The sequence below is a fragment of the Salmo salar genome, chromosome 06 (genome assembly GCF_965601325.2).
Source record: "Salmo salar chromosome 06, fSalSal1, whole genome shotgun sequence".
Taxonomy (NCBI): Eukaryota; Metazoa; Chordata; class Actinopteri; order Salmoniformes; family Salmonidae; genus Salmo; species Salmo salar.
Genome location: NC_138296.1, coordinates 40,175,001 through 40,202,500, shown reverse-complemented (window position 1 = coordinate 40,202,500; position 27,500 = coordinate 40,175,001). Strand labels below are relative to the sequence as shown.

At 44.6% G+C, this 27,500-nt stretch overlaps 1 protein-coding gene across 1 annotated transcript in view; it reads right to left on the bottom strand.

The window, feature by feature from the left end:
- The window catches only part of LOC106607204 (noelin-2), an 84,934-nt gene extending 61,788 nt beyond the window's left edge, over nucleotides 1–23,146 (bottom strand). Inside the window, exon 1 of the mRNA XM_014203918.3 lies at nucleotides 22,607–23,146. Within this exon, the coding sequence (XP_014059393.1) occupies nucleotides 22,607–22,663 (57 nt within the window). The 5' untranslated portion in view covers nucleotides 22,664–23,146. The remainder of the gene's footprint in view (nucleotides 1–22,606) is intronic.
- Between the last annotated feature and the right edge of the window lie 4,354 nt (nucleotides 23,147–27,500).

The following is a 27,500-nucleotide window of genomic DNA, read 5'->3' as shown; positions in this document are numbered from 1 at the left end:
ATCAGTGCTATGGGCGAAAACAACGTCATACTCTTTTTGACCAGGCAGCATCAGATAGATGAGCTACACATACAGAGACAGAGAGACGCTGTTTCACTCGCTGTGATACTTTCTCCAGTGAGATTCATTTACATTTTAGTCATTTAGCAGACGCTCTTATCCAGAGCAACTTACAGTAGTGAATGCATACATTTCATACATTTTTTTTTTCTTCCCCATACTGGTGCCCTGTGGGAATTGAACCCACAAACCTGGCAATGCAAACACCATGCTCTACCAACTGAGCCACACGGGACTATTCATTCAGCTCCTTGTGAATTGCGGGCCAATTATGAAACACAGAGAGATGAAAGAAAAATAATTGTCTATGTTTTAAAAATAAATGTCTTAGTAATTGTTTGGGGGAAGCCTGGCTTCCTTTGGCATCCATGAAAACACACCACTGGGGACAACATTTCCTTGGTACATCTTTTGTTCATATTTGCAGTCCCTAGTTCTAATGTATGATGAATGTGTCTAGTACAGTATTTGTTTTGGTCCAACATCCAGCTTTTGTCCACACACCACCGTGCAGATAAATAGTTCCCACTTCATCATTACAAGTCTGCTGCCGCTGCTGCATTCTCTGTTATGGTATGCATGGCCAGTGACCACTACATGGGAATATCTGTGTTTTATCATGTTGAGGAAGTCCCAAAGAGTTGAAATCAGAGAGAATAGGCTAGTGTGTTTACGCGACTGGCTACATCTTGTTATCTTTATTGCTATATCAAACATATGCTTTGACTGTATAGCTACTAGCTACCTATTTACCTTCCCAACCATGGGCCTACAGAGAGGAGAAGAGAAGAGCCTGGAGGAGCTGCTTGATATGCGCTGTCAGGCTACAGATCAGGGGCTGAATCCACAGACTAGCGACTTTCAGGCCCCGGCTCCGTCAGGGAGGCCCCCCTCATCAATGACCCTACTGAGTGGCTGTGACAGAGCGCCCGCTGCAGAAACACATTGATAAAAAGGTTCCTCTCGCCACCCGCCCGCCCGCCCGCCTCCGCAGCGCCATGCAGCACTCGCCAGTCATCCACAAAATGAAAGCTCTCCGACAGTTAGCTTTCAGCAGGAGGGGAAGCACTGTCACACTCACAATGGAAGGTGAAGAATACAGAAATCCCAGGGAAGAAATGTATAAGTACTATGAGAGGGAGGGATGGAGGGAGAGAGAAAGAGAAAGAAAAGGAGAGGCAGCAGCATTCCCGGGGGGGTTTCAGTTTTGATTTCCTCCTTGTGTCTGGATGTATCGTTTTGATTTATTTTGATTCCGAATCAGACAGCACTAGAGATCTCATCCTCAGCTGACTGGTGGCCATTGTACCGGTTGCAAATCGTCTTATATCAAACAGCTTCTCTCTGACATTCTGACATGGAACCTGTGTACTGTGAATGTGTGCCCATGTGGAAAACTGTACTGAATGAGCTGTCTGGAACGAAATGTGTGTCCACTATCCATTCCAATGAGGACATCTTTCCACTTTAAAATGGAATGTTGTCTTGTGGTTGGGAATGCGAGAGCACTCTGATACAGAAATGTGTGTCTTGTGATGAAAGAGGAGGGTTCTGTAGGAGAGCACCGCAGTGCAGTCAGGTACACACAGCAGCAGCCCAATCTGCTCCGTCTCCTAGTGAGTATGAAATCTTTGTATCACAGAGAGAAGCTGTGGGCTTTAGGCGCAACTGCCATATTTATATTCCAATCTTCTTCACAGGAACCCACATCGCCAAGCTCATAAAAGATTCATTGAGCAGGGGAAAGCAAGGTCGTACAGAACTGGCCAGGAGGTTCTTAATGCTTACCGCAACATTAAAAAAAGGCTGTGTGATCCCCATGGCTGTAGTTACTACGGTTACTCCTCACGTTGCCCTATTCAGGGTTGTCAGCCTGTCCTAAGATGCTGACCGCAAACCTCCACACCCTGGCTGTCTGTCTGTCCATCAGCTGTCACTCTCACCCCAACACAGGTATAAGTAGCCTAGCGGTTAGAGCGTCGGGCCAGTAACTGAAAGGCACTTAACCCTAATTTCCTCCAGGGGCTCTGTACTATGCTGACCATGTAAAACTGCACCTATCTAGCGTACGTGACAATACAACATCTTGTTTTTACACCACACGCCTCTCAAACGTTTGTTTATATTCATCTATTCATGTTAAATTGTCTCTGCGTCTCCAGAGAAACACTGATCTATTTGTGTAATAGCAGTAGCCAGCAGAGGACACAGTGTGTATAGCGTTTAGCCGAGGCCCAGCCCAGCTCTGGAAGGGTGTTGTCAGAGGGATGTCACATTGGGTTAGAGTCATCCTCCACAGACCTCTGAGAGCAGTGCAGCCTGCAGCGTAGAGGGAGAGACTATCTGGTATGGCTGATATTCATCCCACCAGCACCAGCCAGCCTGCCTGACCTGCCTGATCAGCTAAGCTAAGGAGGGGAGACATGAGCATATGAATAAAGATACTACTCAACCTTCCCTCTGTAAGCCGATAGTCAATCAATATAATTGGGATGAAAAAGGTTATTCGCTTACACTTACTAGAATCATTATGTAACTGCACATGGAAAAAACAAACCAATGACAGGTAATATATGATGGAATGATGATGACAGTCCTCTTTAGGTGTTGCTGTTGTGTAGACACCAACAATACAGGACTGGCCAGAATTACTTCTAGAGTTTACCATTTGTTTTTTGAATGTGGTCCAAGAAGCAAGGTTGTCTGTAAAAAGGATTGCCTGCTATAAAAGAGTCTGTGTAAAATGCACAAAAAAAAGTAAAATAAAAGGACCACCAAAGCTCACTGTACATATATTTTTAAGTGTAATATGCAGTATGTGTTGTAATATACAGTATGTGTTGTAATATACAGTATGTGCTGTAATATACAGTATGTGTTGTAATAAATAGCATGTGCAGTAAGAGACAGCGTGTTGTAGTATACAGCATGTGTTGTAATACACAATGTGTTTTAATATACAGTACGTGCTGTAAGAGACAGTATGTGTTGTAATATATAGTATGTGCTGTAAGAGATAGTATGTGTTGTAATACACAATATGTGTTATAATACACAGTACGTACTGTAAAAGACAGTATGTGTTGTAATATACAGTACGTGCTGTTAAAGACAGTATATACTGTAATATACAGTATGTGTTGTAATATATAGTATGTGCTGCAAGAGATTGTATGTGTTGTAATATACAATATGTGTTGTAATATACAGTGCGTGCTGTAAGAGACAGTATGTGTTGAAATATACAGTACGTGCTGTTAAAGACAGAATATACTGTAATATACAGTATGTGTTATAATATACAGTATGTGCTGCAATATACAGTATGTGTTATAATATACAGTATGTGTTGTAATATACACTATGTGCTGTAAGAGACAGTATGTGCTGTAATATGCAGTATGTGCTGTAAAATACAGAATGTGTTTTAAGAGACAGTATGTTGTAATATACAGTATGTGTTGTAAGAGACAGTATGTGCTGTAATATACAGTATGTGCCGTAAGAGACAGTATGTGTTATAATATACAGTATGTGCTGTAAGAGACAGTATGTGTTATAATATACAGTATGTGCCGTAAGAGACAGTATGTGTTATAATATACAGTATGTGCTGTAAGATACAGTATGTGCTGTAAGAGACAGTATGTGCTGTAAGAGACAGTATGTGTTATAATATACAGTATGTGCCGTAAGAGACAGTATGTGCTGTAAGAGACAGTATGTGTTATAATATACAGTATGTGCTGTAAGAGACAGTACGTGTTATAATATACAGTATGTGCTGTAAGAGACAGTACGTGCTGTAAGAGACAGTATGTGTTATAATATACAGTATGTGCTGTAAGAGACAGTATGTGCTGTAATATAATGTATGTGCTGTAAGAGACAGTATGTGCTGTAAGAGACAGTATGTGTTATAATATACAGTATGTGCTGTAAGAGACAGTATGTGCTGTAAGAGACAGTATGTGCCGTAAGAGACAGTATGTGCTGTTAAGAGACAGTATGTGCTGTAAGAGGCAGTATGTGCTGTAAGAGACAGTATGTGCCGTAAAAGACAGTATGTGCTGTAAGAGACAGTATGTGTTATAATATACAGTATGTGCTGTAAGAGACAGTATGTGCTGTAAGAGACAGTATGTGTTATAATATACAGTATGTGCTGTAAGAGACAGTATGTGCTGTAAGAGACAGTATGTGTTATAATATACAGTATGTGCTGTAAGAGACAGTATGTGCTGTAAGATGCAGTATGTGTTATAATATACAGTATGTGCCATAAGAGACAGTATGTGCTGTAAGAGACAGTATGTGTTATAATATACAGTATGTGCCGTAAGAGACAGTATGTGCTGTAAGAGACAGTATGTGCTATAAGAGACAGTATGTGTTATAATATACAGTATGTGCCGTAAGAGACAGTATGTGCTGTAAGAGACAGCATGTGCTGTAAGAGACAATATGTGCTGTAAGGGACAGTATGTGTTATAATATATAGTATGTGCTGTAAGAGACAGCATGTGTTATAATATACAGTATGTGCTGTAAGAGACAGTATGTGCTGTAAGAGACAGTATGTGTTATAATTTACAGTATGTGCCGTAAGAGACAGTATGTGTTATAATATACAGTATGTGCTGTAAGAGACAGTATGTGCTGTAATATACAGTATGTGTTATAATATACAGTATGTGCTGTAAGAGACAGAATTTGCTGTAATATACAGGATGTGTTATAATATACAGTATGTGCTGTAAGAGACAGTATGTGCTGTAAGAGGGAGTATGTGCTGTAATATACAGTATGTGCTGTAATATACAGTAAGTGCTGTAAGAGACAGTATGTGCTGTAAGAGACAGTATGTGCCGTAAGAGACAGTATGTGCTGTAAGAGACAGTATGTGTTGTAAGAGACAGTATGTGTTATAATATACAGTATGTGCCGTAAGAGACAGTATGTGCTGTAAGAGACAGTATGTGCTGTAAGAGACAGTATGTGTTATAATATACAGTATGTGCTGTAAGAGACAGTATGTGTTATAATATACAGTATGTGCTGTAAGAGACAGTATGTGCTATAATATACAGTATGTGCTGTAAGAGACAGTATGTGCTGTAAGATACAGTATGTGTTATAATATACAGTATGTGCCATAAGAGACAGTATGTGCTGTAAGAGACAGTATGTGTTATAATATACAGTATGTGCCGTAAGAGACAGTATGTGCTGTAAGAGACAGTATGTGCTGTAAGAGACAGTATGTGCTGTAAGAGACAGTATGTGTTATAATATACAGTATGTGCCGTAAGAGACAGTATGTGCTGTAAGAGACAGTATGTGCTGTAAGAGACAATATGTGCTGTAAGGGACAGTATGTGCTGTAAGAGACAGCATGTGTTATAATATACAGTATGTGCTGTAAGAGACAGTATGTGCTGTAAGAGACAGTATGTGTTATAATTTACAGTATGTGCCGTAAGAGACAGTATGTGTTATAATATACAGTATGTGCTGTAAGAGACAGTATGTGCTGTAAGAGACAGTATGTGTTATAATATACAGTATGTGCTGTAAGAGACACTATGTGCTGTAAGAGACAGTATGTGTTATAATATACAGTATGTGCTGTAAGAGACAGAATTTGCTGTAATATACAGTATGTGCTGTAAGAGACAGTATGTGCTGTAAGAGACAGTATGTGTTATAATATACAGTATGTGTTATAATATACAGTATGTGCTGTAAGAGACAGTATGTGCTATAAGAGACAGTATGTGTTATAATATACAGTATGTGCTGTAAGAGACAGTATGTGTTATAATATACAGTATGTGCTGTAAGAGACAGTATGTGCTGTAAGAGACAGTATGTGTTATAATATACAGTATGTGCTGTAAGAGACAGTATGTGCTGTAAGAGACAGTATGTGCTATAAGAGACAGTATGTGCTGTAAGAGACAGTATGTGTTATAATATACAGTATGTGCTGTAAGAGACAGTATGTGTTATAATATACAGTATGTGCCGTAAGAGACAGTATGTGTTATAATATACAGTATGTGCTATAAGAGACAGTATGTGCTGTAAGAGACAGTATGTGTTATAATATACAGTATGTGCTGTAAGAGACAGTATGTGTTATAATATACAGTATGTGCTGTAAGAGACAGTATGTGCTGTAAGAGACAGTATGTGCTGTAAGAGACAGCTCTGGTGTTCTTGTTTTGCATGTAGACCCCTTCTGAAGCTAAACTCCCAATAAGGATCACCCTGGGGAGACGGTCAGAGACACACAGTAAAGCCATTGGTCAGTGGTTCGCTCAGGAGCCAGCAGTGGGCCCCTGAGCTGCTCTGTCATGGCGGTAACAGAACAATCAAAAGGTCAGTGAGAGCTCAGAAACACCCAGGGGGTCAGTAGTGGTCAGTCTGGAGAAAACAGTCTGGTCTGTAGAATGACCAGACAGCCGGTCACTCAGGACATACTGGGGACCAGACCTGGGTTTTAAATGTGTATACTTTGCCAGATGGGTGGCGTTTGCACTTTTAAGATTACTTCATTTGCTCAATTGTGGCCAGGCAAGTTCAATCAAGCATAACTGAAATCTGATATTAAAGTCAGAGCTGCTGTAGACCAGATAGATACAGATCTAGAATACTGCGTGTGAAAGTCAGTTTGGGACACCTTCTCTCCAGGTAGTTACATTTACATGTTAGTCACTTCGCATACACTCTTATTCAGAGCGACTTACAGTAGTGAGTGCATACATTTTCATTTTTTTTTGGTACTGGTCGCCTGTGAGATTTGAAGCCACAACCCTGGTATTTCAAGTGCCACGCTGTACCAACTGAGCCACACTGGACCACCCGTTAGAAAGGCAGAAACATTGTGAGACAACCCCGTCTTGGAGCGCCATACAGGGACAGTGTGTTAGTGTGAGGGACGAGGAGGCCTATGACCTCATGCACACACAGCCCAGACCGTTGCTGATCAGTGCCCATCCCTCACCTGTTTATCCCCTGCCTCACAGCAAAATCCCTCCCCTTCCTGTACCTCAGCCCAGCATTACACTAATAACACTGCCCTTCCTGTACCTCAGCCCAGCATCATACTGATATCACTGCCCTTCCTCTGTACCTCAGCCCAGCATCACATTAATATCACTGCTCTTACTGTACCTCAGCCCAGCATCACACTAATATCACTGCCCTTCCTGTACCTCAGCCCAGCATCACACTAATATCACTGCCCTTCCTGTACCTCAGCCCAGCATCACACTAATATCACTGCCCTTCCTGTACCTCAGCCCAGCATCATACTAATATCACTCCCCTTCCTGTACGTCAGCTTAGCGTCAAACTGATATCACTGCCCTTCCTGTACCTCAGCATCACACTGATATCACCCCTTCCTGTACCTCAGCCCAGCATCACACAAGATCACTGCCCTTCCTGTACCTCAGCCCAGCGTCACACTAATATCACTCCCCTTCCTGTACCTCAGCCCAGCATCACACTAATATCACTCCCCTTCCTGTACCTCAGAACAGCGTCACACTGATATCACTGCCCTTCGTGTACCTCAGCCCAGAATCACACTGATAATACTGCCCATCCTGTACCTCAGCCCAGCATCACACTGATATCACTGCCCTTCCTGTACCTCAGCACAGTGTTACACTAATATCACTCCCCTTCCAGTACCTCAGCCCAGCATCAAGGTAATATCACTGCCCTTCCTGTACCTCAGCATCACACTAATATCACTCCCCTTCCTGTACCTCAGCCCAGCATCACACTGATATCAATCCCCTTCCTGTACCTCAGCCCAGCATCTCACTAATAACACTGCTCTTCCTGTACCTCAGCCCAGCATCACACTAATATCGCTGTCCTTCCTGTACCTCAGCCCAGCGTCACACTAATATAACTCCACTTCCTGTACCTCAGAACAGCGTCACACTGATATCACTGCCCTTCGTGTACCTCAGCCCAGAATCACACTGATAACACTGCTCTTCCTGTACCTCAGCCCAGCGTCACACTGATATCACTGCCCTTCCTGTACCTCAGCTCAGTGTCACACTAATATCACTCCTCTTCCTGTACCTCAGCCCAGCATCACAGTAATATCACTGCCCTTCCTGTACCTCAGCATCACACTAATATCACTCCCCTTGCTGTACCTCAGCCCAGCATCACACTAATATCACTGCCCTTGCTGTACCTCAGCCCAGCATCACACTGTTATCACTGCTGTCATGACGTTGGCCTGTGGGTAAGGTTTATGACCCCCCATAAATACCTTTCTCCCTTCCTCTCTCTCTCTGACCCTACTCTCAAATAGCCTTGTTAAACATAGAGAGTCTGGGAACATCAAACAAGTGGGGGAAAGGAACCATATTTCGGTAATAGAACCAGTTGGAAATATGCGTTGGAACTTAATGAGTATGGATGTCAGTTCGGTTGTCATCTGAGACATTATGACTGATGACAGGACGACATAAACTGTACCTGGGAAAGTCTACACATTCTAGTTATCAAATTCACATGGAATTGTTGTGCAATTTAAATGTTTGATATTGAAACTGTTTGTTAGAAGATGAAATGTAATTAAAGCTTCCAAATGAGAGAATTGGGTTTTCATAAGGAAAGTGCCCTGCTTAAACGATGAAACACACCCTTCTCCCTCTCCTCTATATAAGCCTTTGACGAAAAGGTAACCAGCCTGTTCCGGGTACGTGAGGTCTGCAGCCTCTGCGTTAAAAGGACTCACATGTCAAGAACAGAACTAAGCCAACCTCGGCATGAGCTTTGGTTGTGAATGGTATGAACTTGGAACTCTTATTCACTACAGAAGTGATACTTCCTAGCCGTTGAGTTAGCAGCAGCCGCTGTAAACGTGGGCTAGTAAAGGACGGACGACAGATCCAGTCTAACACACAACGAAGATACTACAACGTATCCAATTTACCACCAGAGACATTCTTCCGAGGACAGGAAGATCTCTGTTGGACAACCCGGCCAGCATCTACGACCAACCTACCGAAGCGCAGCTCAGAGTAAATATTTATTGCATTTTCCTTTTCCAAATGGGCGGTAATTTAGAATGCATAAGATTCTGTATTTACGATAGCACAGCTTCTCCCTTTGTTTCTCAGTCTTCCCGCTCTTTCATTCAAGCCCAACCCCTCTCTTTGTGTAACAAGCCTCATACAGGTTGCGTCCACCAGGGACGTTTTCTGTATGACATAATTTGTATTCTGTGTATATGTAATTCTGTGTGATTAGTTTAGGTATTTGGTAAATAAATAATTAAACCCAATTTTGTATTGCTGATTCAACTTGTTAGCCAGGGTTCGTAAAGATAACCAACAATTTACGACGTTTGGAATGAGACTGACGAGGTAAAGAATACGTCATTAAATCAGAAGACTCAGTGATCAGATATTATGATATCTGAAAGTTATATTAGGAAAATTATAACTTTGTAATCTGAATATTTTCCTTGGTGCCCCGACCTCCTAGTTAATTACAGTTACACGATTAATCAGTTTAATTGCGTAATAATAATTACAGAGAGTTATTTGATAAACATGTCTTCCGTTTTAATGATGCCAAAGACACGACACTGCCCTTCCTATACCTCAGCCCACTGATAATACTGCCCTTCCTGTACCTCAGCCCAGCGTCACACTGATATCGATGCCCTTCCTATAGCTCAGCCCAGCATCACACTGATATCAATCCCCTTCCTGTACCTCAGCCCAGCATCACACTAATATCACTGCCCTTCCTGTACCTCAGCCCAGCATCACACTTATATCACTTCCCTTCCTGTACCTCAGCCCAGCATCACACTAATAACACTGCTCTTCCTGTACCTCAGTCCAGCATCACACTAATAACACTGCCCTTCCTGTACCTCAGCCCAGCATCACACTAATATCGCTGCCCTTCCTGTACCTCAGCCCACTGATAATACTGCCCTTCCTGTACCTCAGCCCACTGATAATACTGCCCATCCTGTACCTCAGCCCAGCGTCACACTGATATCGATGCCCTTCCTATAGCTCAGCCCAGCATCACACTGATATCAATCCCCTTCCTGTACCTCAGCCCAGCATCACACTAATATCACTGCCCTTCCTGTACCTCAGCCCAGCATCACACTTATATCACTTCCCTTCCTGTACCTCAGCCCAGCATCACACTAATAACACTGCTCTTCCTGTACCTCAGTCCAGCATCACACTAATAACACTGCCCTTCCTGTACCTCAGCCCAGCATCACACTAATATCGCTGCCCTTCCTGTACCTCAGCCCAGCGTCACACTGATATCACTGCCCTTCATGTACCTCAGCCCAGCATCACACTAATATCACTGCCCTTCCTGTACCTCAGCCCAGCATCACACTTATATCACTTCCCTTCCTGTACCTCAGCCCAGCATCACACTAATAACACTGCTCTTCCTGTACCTCAGCCCAGCATCACACTAATAACACTGCCCTTCCTGTACCTCAGCCCAGCATCACACTAATAACACTGCTCTTCCTGTACCTCAGCCCAGCATCACACTAATAACACTGCCCTTCCTGTACCTCAGCCCAGCATCACACTAATATCGCTGCCCTTCCTGTACCTCAGCCCAGCGTCACACTGATATCACTGCCCTTCATGTACCTCAGCCCAGCATCACACTAATATCACTGCCCTTCCTGTACCTCAGCCCAGCATTACACTTATATCACTTCCCTTCCTGTACCTCAGCCCAGCATCACACTTATATCACTGCCCTTCCTGTACCTCAGCCCAGCATCACACTAATAACACTGCTCTTCCTGTACCTCAGCCCAGCATCACACTAATAACACTGCTCTTCCTGTACCTCAGCCCAGCATCACACTAATAACACTGCCCTTCCTGTACCTCAGCCCAGCATCACACTAATATCGCTGCCCTTCCTGTACCTCAGCCCAGCGTCACACTGATATCACCCCTTCCTGTACCTCAGCCCAGCATCACACTAATATCACTGCCCTTCCTGTACCTCAGCCCAGCATCACACTAATATTACTGCCCTTCCTGTACCCCAGCCCAGCATCACACTAATAACACTGCCCTTCCTGTACCTCAGCCCTGCATCACACTGATATCACTGCCCTTCCTGTACCTCAGCCCAGCATCACACTAATATCACCGCCCTTCCTGTACCTCAGCCCAGCATCACACTAATGTCACTGCCCTCCCTGTACCTCAGCCCAGCATCACACTGATATCATTCCCCTTTCCCCTTCCTGTACCTCAGCCCAGCGTTGCACTGATATCACTCCCCTTCCTGTACCTCAGCCCAGCATCACACTAATATCCCTCCCCTTCCTGTACGTCAGCCCAGCATCAAACTGATATCACTCCCCTTCCTGTACCTCAGCCCAGCATCACACTGATATCACTCCCCTTCCTGTACCTCAGCCCAGCATCACACTGATATCACTGCCCTTCCTGTACCTCAGCCCAGCATCACACTAATATCCCTCCCCTTCCTGTACGTCAGCCCAGCATCACACTAATAACACTCCCCTTCCTGTACCTCAGCCCAGCATCACACTGATATCACTCCCTGGTCAGCAGTGTCCATTCTGTCTACTGACCTACTTTGTAGAAGAGGTACACCCACAGACTCACACACACACACACACACACACACACACACACACACACACACACACACACACACACACACACACACACACACACACACACACACACACACACACACACACACACACACACACACCTCACCCCACCCACACACACACACAAGTAAACACACATACACACACAAGTAAACACAAGCATTTACGCGCGCACACAAAAACACACACTCCTCTCATGGTGGATAAGAAGACATGAAAGAGCCTGACACATTAGGAGGAACTGAGGAGCATCCAGCACAACACCTCCTTCTCCTCCCACCCCTCCTTGAACAGACTCTCCTTGTGACATAACCTCCTTACGCTACAACAATTCTGGCACACACAGTACAGTCTCATTAGCTGGCGCTGCTTCAAGCTCTACAGTAATCAGCTATGACACTAAAGCGCACACTATTCAATCTCCTCAAGCAGCCATGAATCAAACACAATGCTAGCTCATTATCCACCACAGACTGTGAAGCGGTATACTTCGATGTATGACTCTAAATGAAGAGAGCACGTGAATGTGGTGGCGGGCGTGAGACTAATCAATCTTTCACTGCCTGTTTGTTCGCCCACATGCTGCTCAACATGATTGTTTCTGTCTGTCACCCACCACAACATTATAATTAGGTGTACATATCACTGCACAGGACAAGAGGCACCATCTCACCAATCAGTGAGTATGTGTGTTAGCTGTATACTGTATATCTCTCTAATTGTCTGTGTGTATGTGCCTACTAGCCCACTTCATTCCACTCCATCCACTTCCATTGGCACAGCCCATACAGAGGGGGATGGAGGATGGAGAGAGGATCCAGTGTGGGTCCAGTGTCCGGGGTGTCGTCTCCTCCAGGTTGAGGAGCCATAATGCAGGCCGAGACTTGTGCGTGTCCACTCCTCTCCCTGGGAGATTTAAACCCCTCACTCCCGCAGCTTTTCATTTGTCTAATTCCCTGTGTGGCTGGCTGGGAGGTTTAGGCTGCTGCTAGGCAGAGCACGTACTGTCCGTCCGCCCTGCGCGGCCTGCCTACCAGCGTCCTTGGGTCCCCAGAGCAATGCAAGGAGGACTCTCTCTCTTACTTCAATGCCCCTTCCCTCTCTCTCACTCTCTCTCTCTATTTGAATGCCGTCCAACTGCTCTCTCTGTCACTTCCACCGCAATTTATAGGAATTTTAACAGCCCAGGTTCACTGATTGTAAACCATTTCATTGCCCAGGAAAGTTAAAAAGGAGTGGTTTTATAAGGTTTATGTGTCCGTGTTGTTTTGGTAAGATGATTGTGTAGTTGCCTCCTGGCCCGGAGACAAGGACAGGAATTTAGCCTGTGAGTGGTTCAATCACAGCAGCCTCCGCAGAGCCCAGGGAGGGGTTTAAATGGTCATCATGCTGCTTCCTCTCATTGGACAAGCACCAAAAAAGGAGATTTCCCGGCACGGGGTCCCACTACCAGGTCAGCTGGGAGCTGATCGGGATTGGACGACAGCCATGCCAGCTGTTTGTCCTGCTGCCCTCTGATTGGGCCAAGTTCTGTCCTGCGTGTCCTCTCAATGTCTGTGTTGGACCAATTAAACGCCAAAAGATTGTCCTGTACAACTATGATTGGCTCTGTGTGAGTTTTGTCTCTGCTCAAAATGCCAGGGTAATAGAAAACCCTGAATGTGACTCTGCAGACAAAGGCTGCATGCAGAACATTTCACTAAATCAACAATGCTTTTCTACTCTGCTTTTCTACTCCTTTGCAGCGTAATCTGCATTTCAATTCAATTGAAATTGGCTTCTTAAATATAATCAACTCAACTTATTTTTGAAGTAAAGTGAGACATACTGTACATTTCTGTGAACTGCTATCTTCACTCTAATGGGTAGCTAGCAAACATCATTTCCATCTCAAACAAGGAGGAGCATTTTAAATAGTCCTAAACAGCCAGTCTATTTCAGCCAATTGTTTATCGGCCTCCCTGGTGCCAGGGGATAGAACAAATTACGGATGGAAATAAAGCTTTTGAATTATTTACCGAAGTTTTGTCTTCCTCTTTGAGAATGACAGCCAATTAGGCGTTCTCGCCCACTGCGCTCGGCGTTTGAACAGGGAAAAACACCAAAGCAAGTGGTAACTTCCATCACTCACAGCCTTCAAGGCCAGACTGTTTCAAACAGTAAATACACCCCACTGTCTGCACCGGTCGTTCCTATGGGAACACTACACTGCACTCATGCTCTCATATCAATAAGTAAGCAGCGTTGTGTTCACAGGTTGTTTCAAGTACATGTAAAGATGTCCTGCCCTCAGCCGACAGCCACTGATTAAACAAAAATAATTATAGAAACACTGAAGTCTCTCAAGACCCCCCAAAGCTCTACTTCCCGAGCCCTCTGTTTAGTTCAAAGTCATTTAATAATTAGATTTGATTGTGGGGTTGACGACTCTGATCTGGATTTTACATCTGCAAAGACTTGCTAAGCGCTTACTGTGTTTTTGATAACGTTTCAAATGAAACATTTTAATGAAGGAACATACACTGAGCTGAGTATACCAACCATTAGGAACACTTTCCTAATATTGAGCTGCACTCAGAACAGCCTCAATTTGTTGGGGCATGGACTCAAGGTGTCGGAAGCGTTCCATAGGGATGCTGGCTCATGTTGACTCCAATGCTTCCCACAGTTGTGTCAAGTTGGCTGGATGTCCTTTGGGTGGTGGACCATTCTTGATACACACGGGAAACTGTTGACCGTGAAAAACCCAGCAGCGTTGCAGTTCTTGCCACACTCAAACCAGTGCGCCTGGTACCTACTACCATACCCCGTTCAAAGGCACTTTTGTCTTGCCCATTCACCCTCTGAATGGCACACATTCACAATCCATGTCTCAATTGTCTCGAGGCTCAAAAAATCCTTATTTAACCTGTCACGTCCTGACCCTAGTAAGATGTAATTTTCTATAGTAGAGCAGGTCAGGGCGGGTGAATTGAGAGGAGAGACTGGACTTGGGGCCAGGTAATTGAGCGATATCGGAGCCTACCTGGGAAGAATGAGAGGCAGCCCCCAAAAATATTTTTTTTTGGGGGGGGCCCACATGGGTAGTTTGGCTGGGCCAGGACTGGGACCTGAGCCAATTCACCGTGCTTTTTGTGGTGAGCATGTGCCTGCCTCTCGCACTCTCTCTCCAGTGCGCCTCCATAGCACAGTACGTCCTGTGCCTGTTCTTTGCACTCTCCCTCCAGTGCGCATCCATAACCCAGTACGGCTGGTGCCTGCTTTGAGCACTCGGTCCTCAGTGCGTCTCCCCAGTCCGGTGAGGCCGGTTCCTGCTCCACGTACAAAGCCTCCAGTGATAATCGATGGTCCGACGCCTGTAGAGATGATCCATGGCACTAAGCCTCTAGTGATGATCCATGGCCCGGAGCCTGTAGGGATATTCCATGGCACAAAGCCTGAAGAGGTAATCCTTGGCAAAAAGCCTGGAGGTATTATAAATGGTCCGGAGCCTGTAGGGACAAACCATGGCACGAAGCCTGTAGGAATAATCCATGGCCCGGCACCTGTAGAGATAATCCATGGTAAGAAGCCTCCAGTGATGATCCAGGGCGCGGAACCTGTAGAGATGATCCATGGTAAGAAGCCTCCAGTGATGATCCAGGGCGCGGAACCTGTAGAGATGATCCATGGCATGGAGCCAGCAGCAACGGTCACTAGTCCGGTACCTAGTATGACGCCTCCCAGTCCGGAACCTCCGGCGACGCTCCTCAGTCCGGAGCCTCCAGCGACGCTCCCCAGTCCGGAGCCTCCAGCGACGCTCCCCAGTCCGGAGCCTCCATCGACGCTCCCCAGTCCGGAGCCTCCATCGACGCTCCCCAGATCGGAGCCTCCAGCGACGGTCCGCAGCCCGGAGCCTCCAGCGACGGTCCGCAGCCCGGGGCCTCCAGCGGAGGTCCGCAGCCCGGAGTCTTCAGCGGCGGTCCGCAGCCTGGAGTCTTCAGTGGCGGCCGGCAGCCCAGAACCTCCAGCGGCGGCCTGCAGCCCAGAATCTTCAGCGGCGGCCTGCAGCCCAGAACCCCCAGCGGCGGCCTGCAGCCCAGAACCCCCAGCGACGGCCTGCAGCCCAGAACCCCCAGCAATGATCTACAGTCCGGTTCCTTCGACGACGATCCACGGTCAGGTGGTAATAAAGCAGAAGGATCAGCCGGTGGAGCTGGGAGTACGCCCAGAACCGGAGCCGCCTCCTATGCTGGAGGTTAAGGTTATGTGGACTGCATTTGAGCCGCCATAGACAATTATCACCCTCCCTACCCTCCCTTTTGTTTTGTATTTTTTTGTTGTTGGTTTGTTGCATTCGGAGTCTGCACCTTTGGGGGGGGGGGTACTGTCACGTCCTGACCCTAGTAAGATGTCATTTTCTATAGTAGAGTAGGTCAGGGCGTGACAGGGGGTGTTTTGTGTTTTTCTGTTTTCTATTTCTATGTTTATGTTCTAGGTTTTCTATTTCTATATTGTTGTTTTTTTGGGGTGATCTCCAATTGGAGGCAGCTGGTCCTCGTTGCCTCTGATTGGAGATCATATTTAAGTAGGGGTTTTTCTTCCTGGGTTTTGTGGGTAGTTGTTTTCTGTTTAGTGTATGTCACCTGACGGAACTGTTGTCGGTCGTTTTGTTGTTTTGTTAAAGTATATTCATTAAAAGTAAATATGAGCACTATACACACTGCGCCTTGGTCCCCTTTATACGACCCGCGTTACATAACCCGTCTCCTCCCCTTCATCGACACTGACTTAAGTGGATTTAACAAGTGACAACAATAAGGGATCGATGTTTTGTACTAAGTATATTTTTTGGCTTTCTGTTGTCGTACATTTCCATGCAATCATATTTCTGAGACGTCACCCCAATGTCAGCAGCACACTCAGTCCACCAATCAAGCCCCTAATTGTTTCAATTGGATAAGTGTCATGAACTGGCTGAGAACCTGCATTACATCTAGGAAAATAAATGATCCTTACACCTGCATAACCTCTAGGAACAGAAATTATATTTAAACCTGCATTAACTCTAGCTACTGAAATGGTCTTTAAAATCTGCATTAACTCTAGCTACTGAAATGATCTTTAAAACCTGCAGTAACTCTAGCTACTGAAATTATCCCTAAACCTGCATTAACTCAAGCTACTGAAATGATCCCTAAACCTGCATTAACTAGCTACTGAAATGATCCCTAAACCTGCATTAACTCAAGCTACTGAAATTATCCCTAAACCGGCATTAACTAGCTACTGAAATGATCCCTAAACATGCATTAACTCAAGCTACTGAAATTATCTCTAAACCTGCATTAACTAGCTACTGAAATTATCCCTAAACCTGCATTAACTCAAGCTACTGAAATGTGCTTCTACACCTGCATTGCTTGCTGTTTGGGGTTTTAGGCTGGGTTTCTGTACAGCACTTTGAGATATCAGCTGATGTAAGAAGGGCTATATAAATAAATTTGATTTGATTTGATTTAAAAACGTCTCCAGAAATGTAATTCTACTACTCATCAAAGTACCTGTTTTAAAAACACATTAGATATTTAGCAAATCAAAGAACCATACAAATTAGAACAAAGTATTTACATAATATTAAATATAATTTAGAAAATATTACCATTATTATATAAATTGAAATTTTTACATGGAAACATGATGTCACAATCCTGACCCACATCCGCCATTATTCATATCTGGCCACACACTTGAATTGGTGTCCAGCGCCAAAGCGCCTGGTGTGACATTCCAAGCTAGCCTACAATAGGACCATTTAAAATATATATATATATAATAAACCTAAAATGGGACACACACTTCTCCACATCTACACCAAAGGCTCTTCATGATGAACCATCTTTGCCACTTCAATCTCCCCCCAAAGGCCTTCTGACAGTATACACCTGCTTTGTCCGTTCAGTGCTCCAGTACGCCGCTCCAGTATGGCACCCAGGTCTCACAGCCCAGCAACACAACCAACTGGAGAAGATCCAACGACGTGCAACCAAAATCATCATGGGCCCCACCTACACCTAATGACCTGTCCTTGCAGTCCCGCCGCACCCACCTCTGCAGATCCTTTGCCCAGAAGCTTGCAAAATTCCAGGATTACAACAAATGGCTGCCTCAGACAAGAGAGAGTTGCAAAGAAAAAGCCATATCTCACACTGGCCAATGAAAAGAAAATATGAAGATGGGCAAAATGAACACAGACACAGAATTCCAGAAGTCCAGAAGTCCTTCTCTGCCTAAAAGTCCAGCATCCCAGAGTCGCCTCTTCAATGTTGACGTTGAGACTGGTGTTTTGCGGGTACTATTTAATAAAGCTGCCAGTTGAGGACTTGTGAGGCATCTGTTTCTCAAACTAGACACTCTAATGTACTTGTTCTCTTGCTCAGTTGTGCACTGGGGCCTCCCACTCCTCTTTCTAATCTTGTTAGAGCCAGTTTGCGCTGTTCTGTGAAGGGAGTAGTACACAGCGTTGTACGAGATCTTCAGTTTCTTGGCAATTTCTCGCATGGAATAGCCTTAATTTCTCAGAACAAGAATAGACTAATGAGCTTCAGAAGAAAGGTCTTTGTTTCTGGCCATTTTGAGCCTGTAATCGAACCCACAAATGCTGATGCTCCAAATACTCAACTAGACTGCTTCTTTAATCAGAACAACAGTTTTCAGCTGTGCTAACATAATTGCAAAAGGGTTTTCTAATGATCAATTAGCCTTTTAAAATGATAATCTTGGATTAGATAACACAACGGGCCATTGGAACAAAGGAGTGATGGTTGCTGATAATGGGCCTCTGTACGCCTATGTAGATATTCCATAAAAAATCTGCCGTTTCCAGCTACAATAGTCATTTACAACATTAACAATGTCTACACTGTATTTCTGATCAATTTGATGTTTTTTAATGGACAAAAAAATGAGCTTTTCTTTGAAAAACAAAGACATTTCTCAATGACCCCAAACTTTTGAACGGTAGTGTACATTTTGAGATTTCAAATGAATATCACACATAATCTAAAAGCCCATTTCATAGAGAACGTTCTAAAACTTTTTTACATGTAGTAACTTACTTTGAAGAGATTATGATTAGTTCTAAATAGGTGTTTGGTGATTGGTAGACAAAATTCCTTGTACTTCTCTTTAACTACCATTTCCTGAAAGTCAGACTCTTCCCACACGCTAAGTAATTCATCTCAGCTTTAGACGCACCTGCATTCACCAAATGTTGTGTGGTTATACTGAGATATATTCCCCAGACTTTTACAGAGGGAATTGTTCATATGTTGTCAAATATAGATTTTAGATAACATTTCCTTCTTTCTTTTTCACCAAAAATGCTGTTTACCCACATGGTTTAATAATTTACAGATAGAAAGATTTTAAAAAGTATATATCCATAATCTGCTCAAAGTCCAGTCCTGGAAATATGAGCAGATCTAATTAGATATTGCCTCAGTTTGCATATTTTAATACAATATTTCAGAAATGTTGTAATACAAAAAAAATGTAGATTGGTGCTTTTATTTAAATGGTAGAAGTTCAATGTGACATGAATAAGGGAAAACATGACCCTATTAGGGTGTGGTGCCTTGCCTTAACTGTGATATTGTGTACTGCATCTCACATGTTTTGTTTGATTTACTTACGTAGACCTATGTAAGCTGCAATTCAGCTTTTAGCTGCAAATGTGTCCAATTTCAAATAAACCTTAAATATATATGTATTGTGCTGTCATTTTCAATTATATTTCATTGCTGTGCAATTTTCTCTAAACAGCATAATTACCGTCCATTTTATCTGCTGAAATATACATTTATTCTCTGCTCAGCCCACAAGTAGAATTCAAAGATTATCATGCATAAATATGAACTGCTACACAGACGCACATTTGCAAAGTGCATGCATGGTGTCAGTCATCTTGTGATGCAACATACCCCATAACAACGGCGTACATACAGAGGCAGCGCCAAGGTCGAGCAGGTGCCCGTCTGTATCACTGGCTGTCAGGACTCCTGGGGTATTGTGGTACTTAACAAACACATGCAGAGAGCCAGCGAGTGCATGTGTCTCATTAAAGCATAGTGCATATTTAATGTAGGGCCAAGACTGTGTGTGGAGAAGTTGTGTACATATGAGTGAGATATCCAAACTCCTCCAGTGTAGAGAGACTTCCTATCAGTCGGAAGATGAGGCCAGAAGAGTTAATCCATTATTTATGTCTGCAGAGCGAGGCTATGTTAGGGAAATGGGTGGCGCCATATTTTTTTTTTCCTCTGTGGGGTTGATAAATATTTAATGTAAACACTTACAACAAATTGTCCCCCAAGGCCAATTATGAGCCATTGGAGGCGGGGAAACAGTTCCACTGATAGAGAGATGATTGTATCTCCTGAGAGTAAGTCTGGGACACACACATCCTCAGGTCCTTATGCCTTATGGTTGGGTGCTCACCTGCCTACTGTCTCCTGCCCTCTGACTCCAATGAGCGTCAGCGCTAGACGGGGCACCACTGTAACGGACCATGTTGGAGTGGGTGAAACAGACGGCTAAAGAAGTCTCTCCGCAGGGGGTTTCATATGACACGCAAACCAGGGTTTTCCTAAGCACTGGGGGGCATACCACAGCAAAATATTTTTCCAAAGGAAAATAGGACAGGTCCAGGTAGTAGGTCCCCATTTCAGTCTGTTTCCAAACGCTTTGTCACTACTGAACAGGACCGAGTTCTCCATCAGTTGGTCACACACACACACACACACACACACACACACACACACACACACACACACACACACACACACACACACACACACACACACACACACACACACACACACACACAGACAGACAGACAGACAGACAGACAGACAGACAGACAGACAGACAGACAGACAGACAGACAGACAGACAGACAGACAGACAGACAGACAGACAGACAGACAGACAGACAGACAGACAGACAGACAGACAGACAGACAGACAGACAGACAGACAGACAGACAGACAGACAGACAGACAGACAGACAGAGAGAGAGAGAGAGCACAAGGACAGAGATGAAGTCTTGTGTTACACTGAGATACCGCTGGCTGTGCTCTGCACATCCATTCCTGTCACTGACAGCACCACCTGCTCCTCTCAGTAGGGTCTCATTGTCACCGCCACCGTTTGAAAGGAGCATGGCCTCAGGACAGGTAGCATCGGATCCATTTCTGGGAAAAGGTCAGCTCAAGTCTCATCGCAGCACGTAGACATGGCAGTTAACATGGCACACTTCTGTAGTAGACAACATAGTCGTTCTGGAGAGCAGGATGTTCTCTCAGTGCTACTGTGTACTAGAAATGAACTACAGCAGACGTTTTCATTTCATGGTTTGCACACAGTCAAAATACTGTATTAATCTGCAGCTGTTGATCTATATGGTTAATACAGTCATATCATTCTCAGAACATTCTTGGGGGTTCAAAAGATATTTGATCAATCCTGCCCCAACATGAGTGATGGTCAGGATACTCTCAGGGGGCATATCTACTCAGCAAAATGATGGACATAACATTCTACACTTGGGGGTCAGGCCTGGCATGCCAGAGAATATTATTTCAACTGTTGGTCCATCCCAAGCTTTACTCTTGACCATTAATGTGTTACCCGGTGATTGTGAGAACAAAACAAAGGGTTTGGAAACTGTTACACTTTGGGAAGTCCCAACTAAAACCTGGGATCATTGGGAAGTCCCAACTATTAGCCTTAGGTAGGGGTTATCATTAAGATTAAGGGTTGGGGTTAAGGGTTTAGGGTCGTCCCAAGGATTACCGAATAGCACTAACCCTGTTTTTAGGCAAAGGCACTCTGAAGCGCTGTCCATGGTGCTGAAACCGGCCGCATAGACTTCAACGTCAAATCGAACATACTGTATTTTATGAGCTACAGTATCAGTTAGTACAGACATATTTTTGAAATGTCCACCTTTTTTAAATATTTGACTTTTGAATTAAGCATGTAAACATGTTCTAGAACGTATTTTGCCTGACAGCTGAAGCCGCAATAACAAATTATTCCCATCTCTTGGACTTTCAAATGTTTTCTGGGTCAGATAATTTACCTTCCTTCACTTCAATTTACAACTGTCACTTTAGAGCTCATCGTTTCAGGGAAAGGTCTGTGCTTAGTGCTTCTCTGGTCCAACATAGCCGCAAATACATGACTCCAGGACATAGGCCTACAGACATGTCCATTCACCACGGAACATAGGTTAGCGTTTGAAGAGGCATTAGAAAAGCACTCATTTACAATCCTCTTACTAACACTGAACCTGACACGTGTGTCCACACATTCGCAAATCACACTTGGATTGTGCACAAGCTCGCTCGACCGTGATGTACAGTGCCGGCATAATATAGACTTCTGTTGCTCAGAGAAGCCCAAGAGCCTTTCTGTCGCTTCCTCTCTCAACTTTCTCTCTGTCCTGCCCCTCTGAATCCATGCTGCTGTATTCCAGGCCAGACGGCCGCAGATGTGAGATTTGACTAGCCTACACATTTTCCTTACGACTGGGGAAAAATAATACAGAGGAATCATCTAAAATCATATTTGGAGTCATTGTGTGGCACGTTCGCACTAATACATTTGTGTATTAAACACTCATTCCACTAAACGTGATTTTCTTCACACTTACTCAAGTAGTGATTTTAAGCACATTGGCATATGTCTAATAGACACAAGCAAGTCCTCGAATATGTATTCTGTACCCCCAATAGCCGGCATTTAGACAACGTTAACAAATTAAACAGCATTTTAAATATGAGATGTACGCGTGTTCTTACCTCACTGGACATGGCAGCTAACATCACTAGTAGGAACATGGCACTGAAGAGATGCATTCTTGCCGAAATGACAGCGTTCCAGCCGACACCAGCTCTTCGGTTGCTCTTCGCCTCTTGCCTGTGTCCTTATTGGGGCGGTTTCTTCAGCTCGAGAGGGATTCTGTCAATGCTCTGTCGAGTGTACACGACGAACCTCATCACCAGCTGGTCTGTGCGCTGGGTTAATTCCGCACACGGACGCAGAGTAGCCCTCTAGCTCGGTAGGCTACAATGATCAGCGATGTACGGTTTGGACTCGCGCCTCCTCCTCCTCCCTTATGACCAACACCGATCAGTGGACCGCAGATTTTTGACAGTGAACGCTGAATCAAATACAAAATATTTCACGCACGATATGTTTGTTAGAAAAAAGCAATGCCTTTAACCTGTAAATGAGCACTGGACTCAATGGTATAGTAGCTAATGACAGGGGCAGAAAGTCGCAGAGGTTGGAAGGTGACTTCTGTGCTTGCAAGGTGACGACGCTAGGAGCAGCACATCGATGCTTTGGCAACTGATTCAAAGAAGTACCACTCTGCTGCAGCCCAGCTCGCCCGGGCGTGCATGTGTGCGTGAGAGAGAGAAAGTGTGCGGGAGAGGGAGAGGGGGGCTGCATTGACTAGACTGTTGTTTGCTGCTCTGTATGGATTTTCAGTAGAATGACAGATACACGGAACGCGAGAGAGCGGTGACATTTAACGGAACGCATTGCCATAATCGACTTCCTTGTTAACTGCACACCAACGCTGATTGGGGCTGATATTGCGTTGTGTAAGAGCCGGATGGTGATTGTCAAAACAACGTAATGCCATCGATTTAGCTCTCATCCGCTTCTAATTTGTACATTAAGGTGCCAATGTAATTCGAAGGGATTTCCCAGAATTGGGGTTTACAGAAATACGCATGCAAATATTTTAATGGTGTGTGTGTGTGTGTGCATCAGGATTCTGGTGGCCCTCGGATTCTCCTAGTTTTTCACAGCCAGAGCTAGTGGCCTCTGGCCATCCTGAACACGGTATGAATAATAGAACACTCTGCCCTGCGCTACCCGCTTCCGCTCTTCCTCCTCAGTAATAGCGCTCAACTTCACTTTCAAATTTCACCGCTTTCCAAAGTTACATCCAACAACAAGCCACGTCCTTGCCTATAATTACCTATGAATGGCTCAAGTGTTACTTAACTACATATGATAGGGCTGGAATCTTGGCAGTCTACTGCACTTGGCACATGCTGTATCCTCTTCACTAACCCTAATTGTTTATGCTACGTCAATCTCAATACATGACATGGCGTGTGGAACATTACACCTGTCATTATGAGTGCCATGTACAGGGTACAGTAGGTTACTGTATAGGGTAAAACCAGTGTAAGACGTCCCTCCTATAGCAAAGTGGAGAGTTGGAGTTCCGGCTTCCTGCTGTTGCCCTCAGATGCACAGTGTACACCCCTACATTTACCAGAGAGAGAGAGAGAGAGAGAGAGAGAGAGAGAGAGAGAGAGACCACAAGGAAGCTCTGGCATTACCCATGAATCCAAGTAACAGTACCATCAGGGTACAGTACAGTTCTCCTTCCAGCCTGTCCCTGGATACATACAGTATGATATGTGGTTGTGAATAATAGCTTAGGCTCCTGCCTGAAAGGAAGAGTCAAAGTGATGTTGAGTCATTGTGTGCGGTCATAGTGGCAGCAGCAAAGTGGCTAATGGCAATGCTGAGGAAATATACTGTATTAACACATTCATCTAAAGCTCTCTTCTCTCTCTCCATCTCTCCACTCACTCCCCTGTCACTATCTACAGTCCTGGGTGCTGGAGGATATTTCTGAGGTAGGTGAAGACAATACATGACCCATTTCTCAAGGAGGCAGCATGTTTCTGTTTTATCCCCAAGCCAGACCAGGCAAGGCAAGAGAAAAGAGACCAGAAGTCCTCTCAGGCATAGAGCTGGTCGGTCAGCCTGTGTCTCTCTCCCTCTTTTTCCATCCCTCTCTCTCTCCCTCTCATGCTCTGCTGCACTCTGTGAAGTAGATACGGAGCTGAAATCTGCATTTTCTCCTTCCTCTTTCTCCCTCTGTTCTCACTCTCTTCCTCTGTTCTCACTCTCTCCCTCTGTTCTCACTCTCTCCCTCTGTTCTCACTCTCTCCCTCTGTTCTCACTCTCTCCCTCTGTTCTCACTCTCTCCCTCTGTTCTCACTCTCTCCCTCTGTTCTCACTCTCTCCCTCTGTTCTCACTCTCTCCCTCTGTTCTCACTCTCTCCCTCTGTTCTCACTCTCTCCCTCTGTTCTCACTCTCTCCCTCTGTTCTCACTCTCTCCCTCTGTTCTCACTCTCTCCCTCTGTTCTCATTCTCTCCCTCTGTTCTCACTCTCTCCCTCTGTTCTCACTCTCTCCCTCTGTTCTCACTCTCTCCCTCTGTTCTCACTCTCTCCCTCTGTTCTCACTCTCTCCCTCTGTTCTCACTCTCTCCCTCTGTTCTCACTCTCTCCCTCTGTTCTCACTCTCTCCCTCTGTTCTCACTCTCTCCCCCTGTTCTCACTCTCTCCCTCTGTTCTCACTCTCTCCCTCTGTTCTCATTCTCTCCCTCTGGCCAGAAGGTTCATGCTCTTTGCATTTGTCTAAAATGACTTTAACCCATAGCATCACCCTCTAATGTTCATTTTGAATCATGTTTATTTTGTCAATTTTGACTGTGAACATGTTTATGAGTGTGTGTGTGTGTGTGTGTGTGTGTGTGTGTGTGTGTGTGTGTGTGTGTGTGTGTGTGTGTGTGTGTGTGTGTGTGTGTGTGTGTGTGTGTGTGTGTGTGTGTGTGTGTGTGTCTGTCTGTGTGTGTCTGTCTGTGTGTGTGTGTGTGTGTGTGCGTGCCTGTGTACAACGATAGATCTCAACATCCATGGGTCTCAAGCATTAAAACTCAGCAGTCCAGGTGGGCCTATTTGTACTGAACCAGCGTTGCCAACCATATCATTATATAGATTTAACATTTTTAGGAGTTGATTCTCTCTAAATGATGGGAAGGCGAGGAGAATTTAAAATCTCTTATGAGGATGAGAAGGATAAGACCGGAAGCAGGAGAATGAAGGGTTAGGGACTGTACTATAAGCTGGAAAGGAGGTGAAGAAACTAGAGAATTGAGTCAGTAAGTGAGAGGTCTATAGATCTCCAGAGAGAGAGAGAGACAGAGAGAGAGAGAGAGAGAGAGAGAGAGATTGAGAGAGAGCAGAGCACAAGGACAGACATGAAAATGAGGTTTATTTGTGCTTTCCTGTGTCAGAGAGAGAATTCAGGAATTGACTGAATGGAAAACTGAACTGATCCCAACCCTGAATCAGTCAGTCTGTCCTTTGTTATTAAATCACTATTGTGATGTGGCTACTGTGGAGTCATTACGCAATGGGAGCTAGAGAACCATATGCCTGCTAAGAGTTTCCACAATGTTCCATCAACGTTATTAAGTATTCCAATGGGCATGAGGCGGATAAAGATAATCTGATGGAGAACTCAAATCTTTGGCATGGATTTACTGTCATCCTGCTGCCAACAGGATGCAACATAACATGGCCTCATGATGCCAGCCACACACACACGCACAGACACACACCTTCTGAAGGAAAATACTTCACTGTTAAATTGAAATTCAAAACCTCCCTTCTACTATTTTCCCTTGAGTTCAAATTGCCGGTATCGACGTACACTGTTTCCTTACATACCTGGTAATTGTTTTCTTGAGGCCATATTCTGCAGCTCCAGAGTTGTGTCCTTTATTTCAAGGTCAAACTCATCCAACAGTGTAAATAGCTGAACAAGGTCACTTTATCTGTGGCTGTACCTCTCTAGGCATTCTAGGGTGCCTACTTCTCAGCCATTGAAAAATGGGTGTATTTATTTTCCTCACCACTCGTATCTCAGCTGAAATTCTGAATACTGCCATATCAGCCCTGTTGTTCCATTATAATATTCACATACAGAGTATGATATATTAACGTGAATGCACCTGAAATGAATCCATAAGTTTCTCCAAAATTGTCTGGGGCAGGAGGTTATAGAGTGCTTGGTTGCCATAGCGATGGCTGTCTGCAAGGGGCAGGAAGGGAAAGGTGTGAAAGCAGGATTGCTCATTGGCCGGCTGAAGAGAGAATTAAACATGGCGTTTCACACCTTCCCCCGGGCTGTTTGGCATGCACTACCTGCACGTTACCACAGAAACCAGGGTAAGGACACGCCAGGTTCACAGGGAGGTGTTATACAGTGGTGCTGTAAGGCTTTGTCTCTGAGTCCAGCCCAGCCCAGTCCAGACACACAAATCAATCTTCACTTAGACCACACAGAATTCTGGTCAGAGCAAAGCTGCTGTGGATCAGAACAAAACAAAGCGTTGTCCTCTACCATCTACCTCCCAGACACATGGAGAAATGAGGAGAGACACAGACTGCCAAACAGTCCATCATCTCAAGTTCAAACATCCCACACACACACACACACACACACACACACACACACACACACACACACACACACACACACACACACACACACACACACACACACACACACACACACACACACACACACACACACACACACACACACACACACACACACACTGTATGGTATACACACGCACACAGGCACGCACAAACAAACACACACACACACAAAGTCTTGCAGAATATGCAGAGCTGGGAGATGCTCCCTGCGTTGTGCTCTGTAGCCTGTGTTTGTGTTTAATTGGATGAAAAGATGATGCATAATGCAGTAGGAGAGAAACATGTAGAAACCAAAGTCCATGTCGCCCACGGCAACAGAAACCAGCAGCTATTTGTTGTTGACATTTTTCTCCCCTGTCTTTTCCTG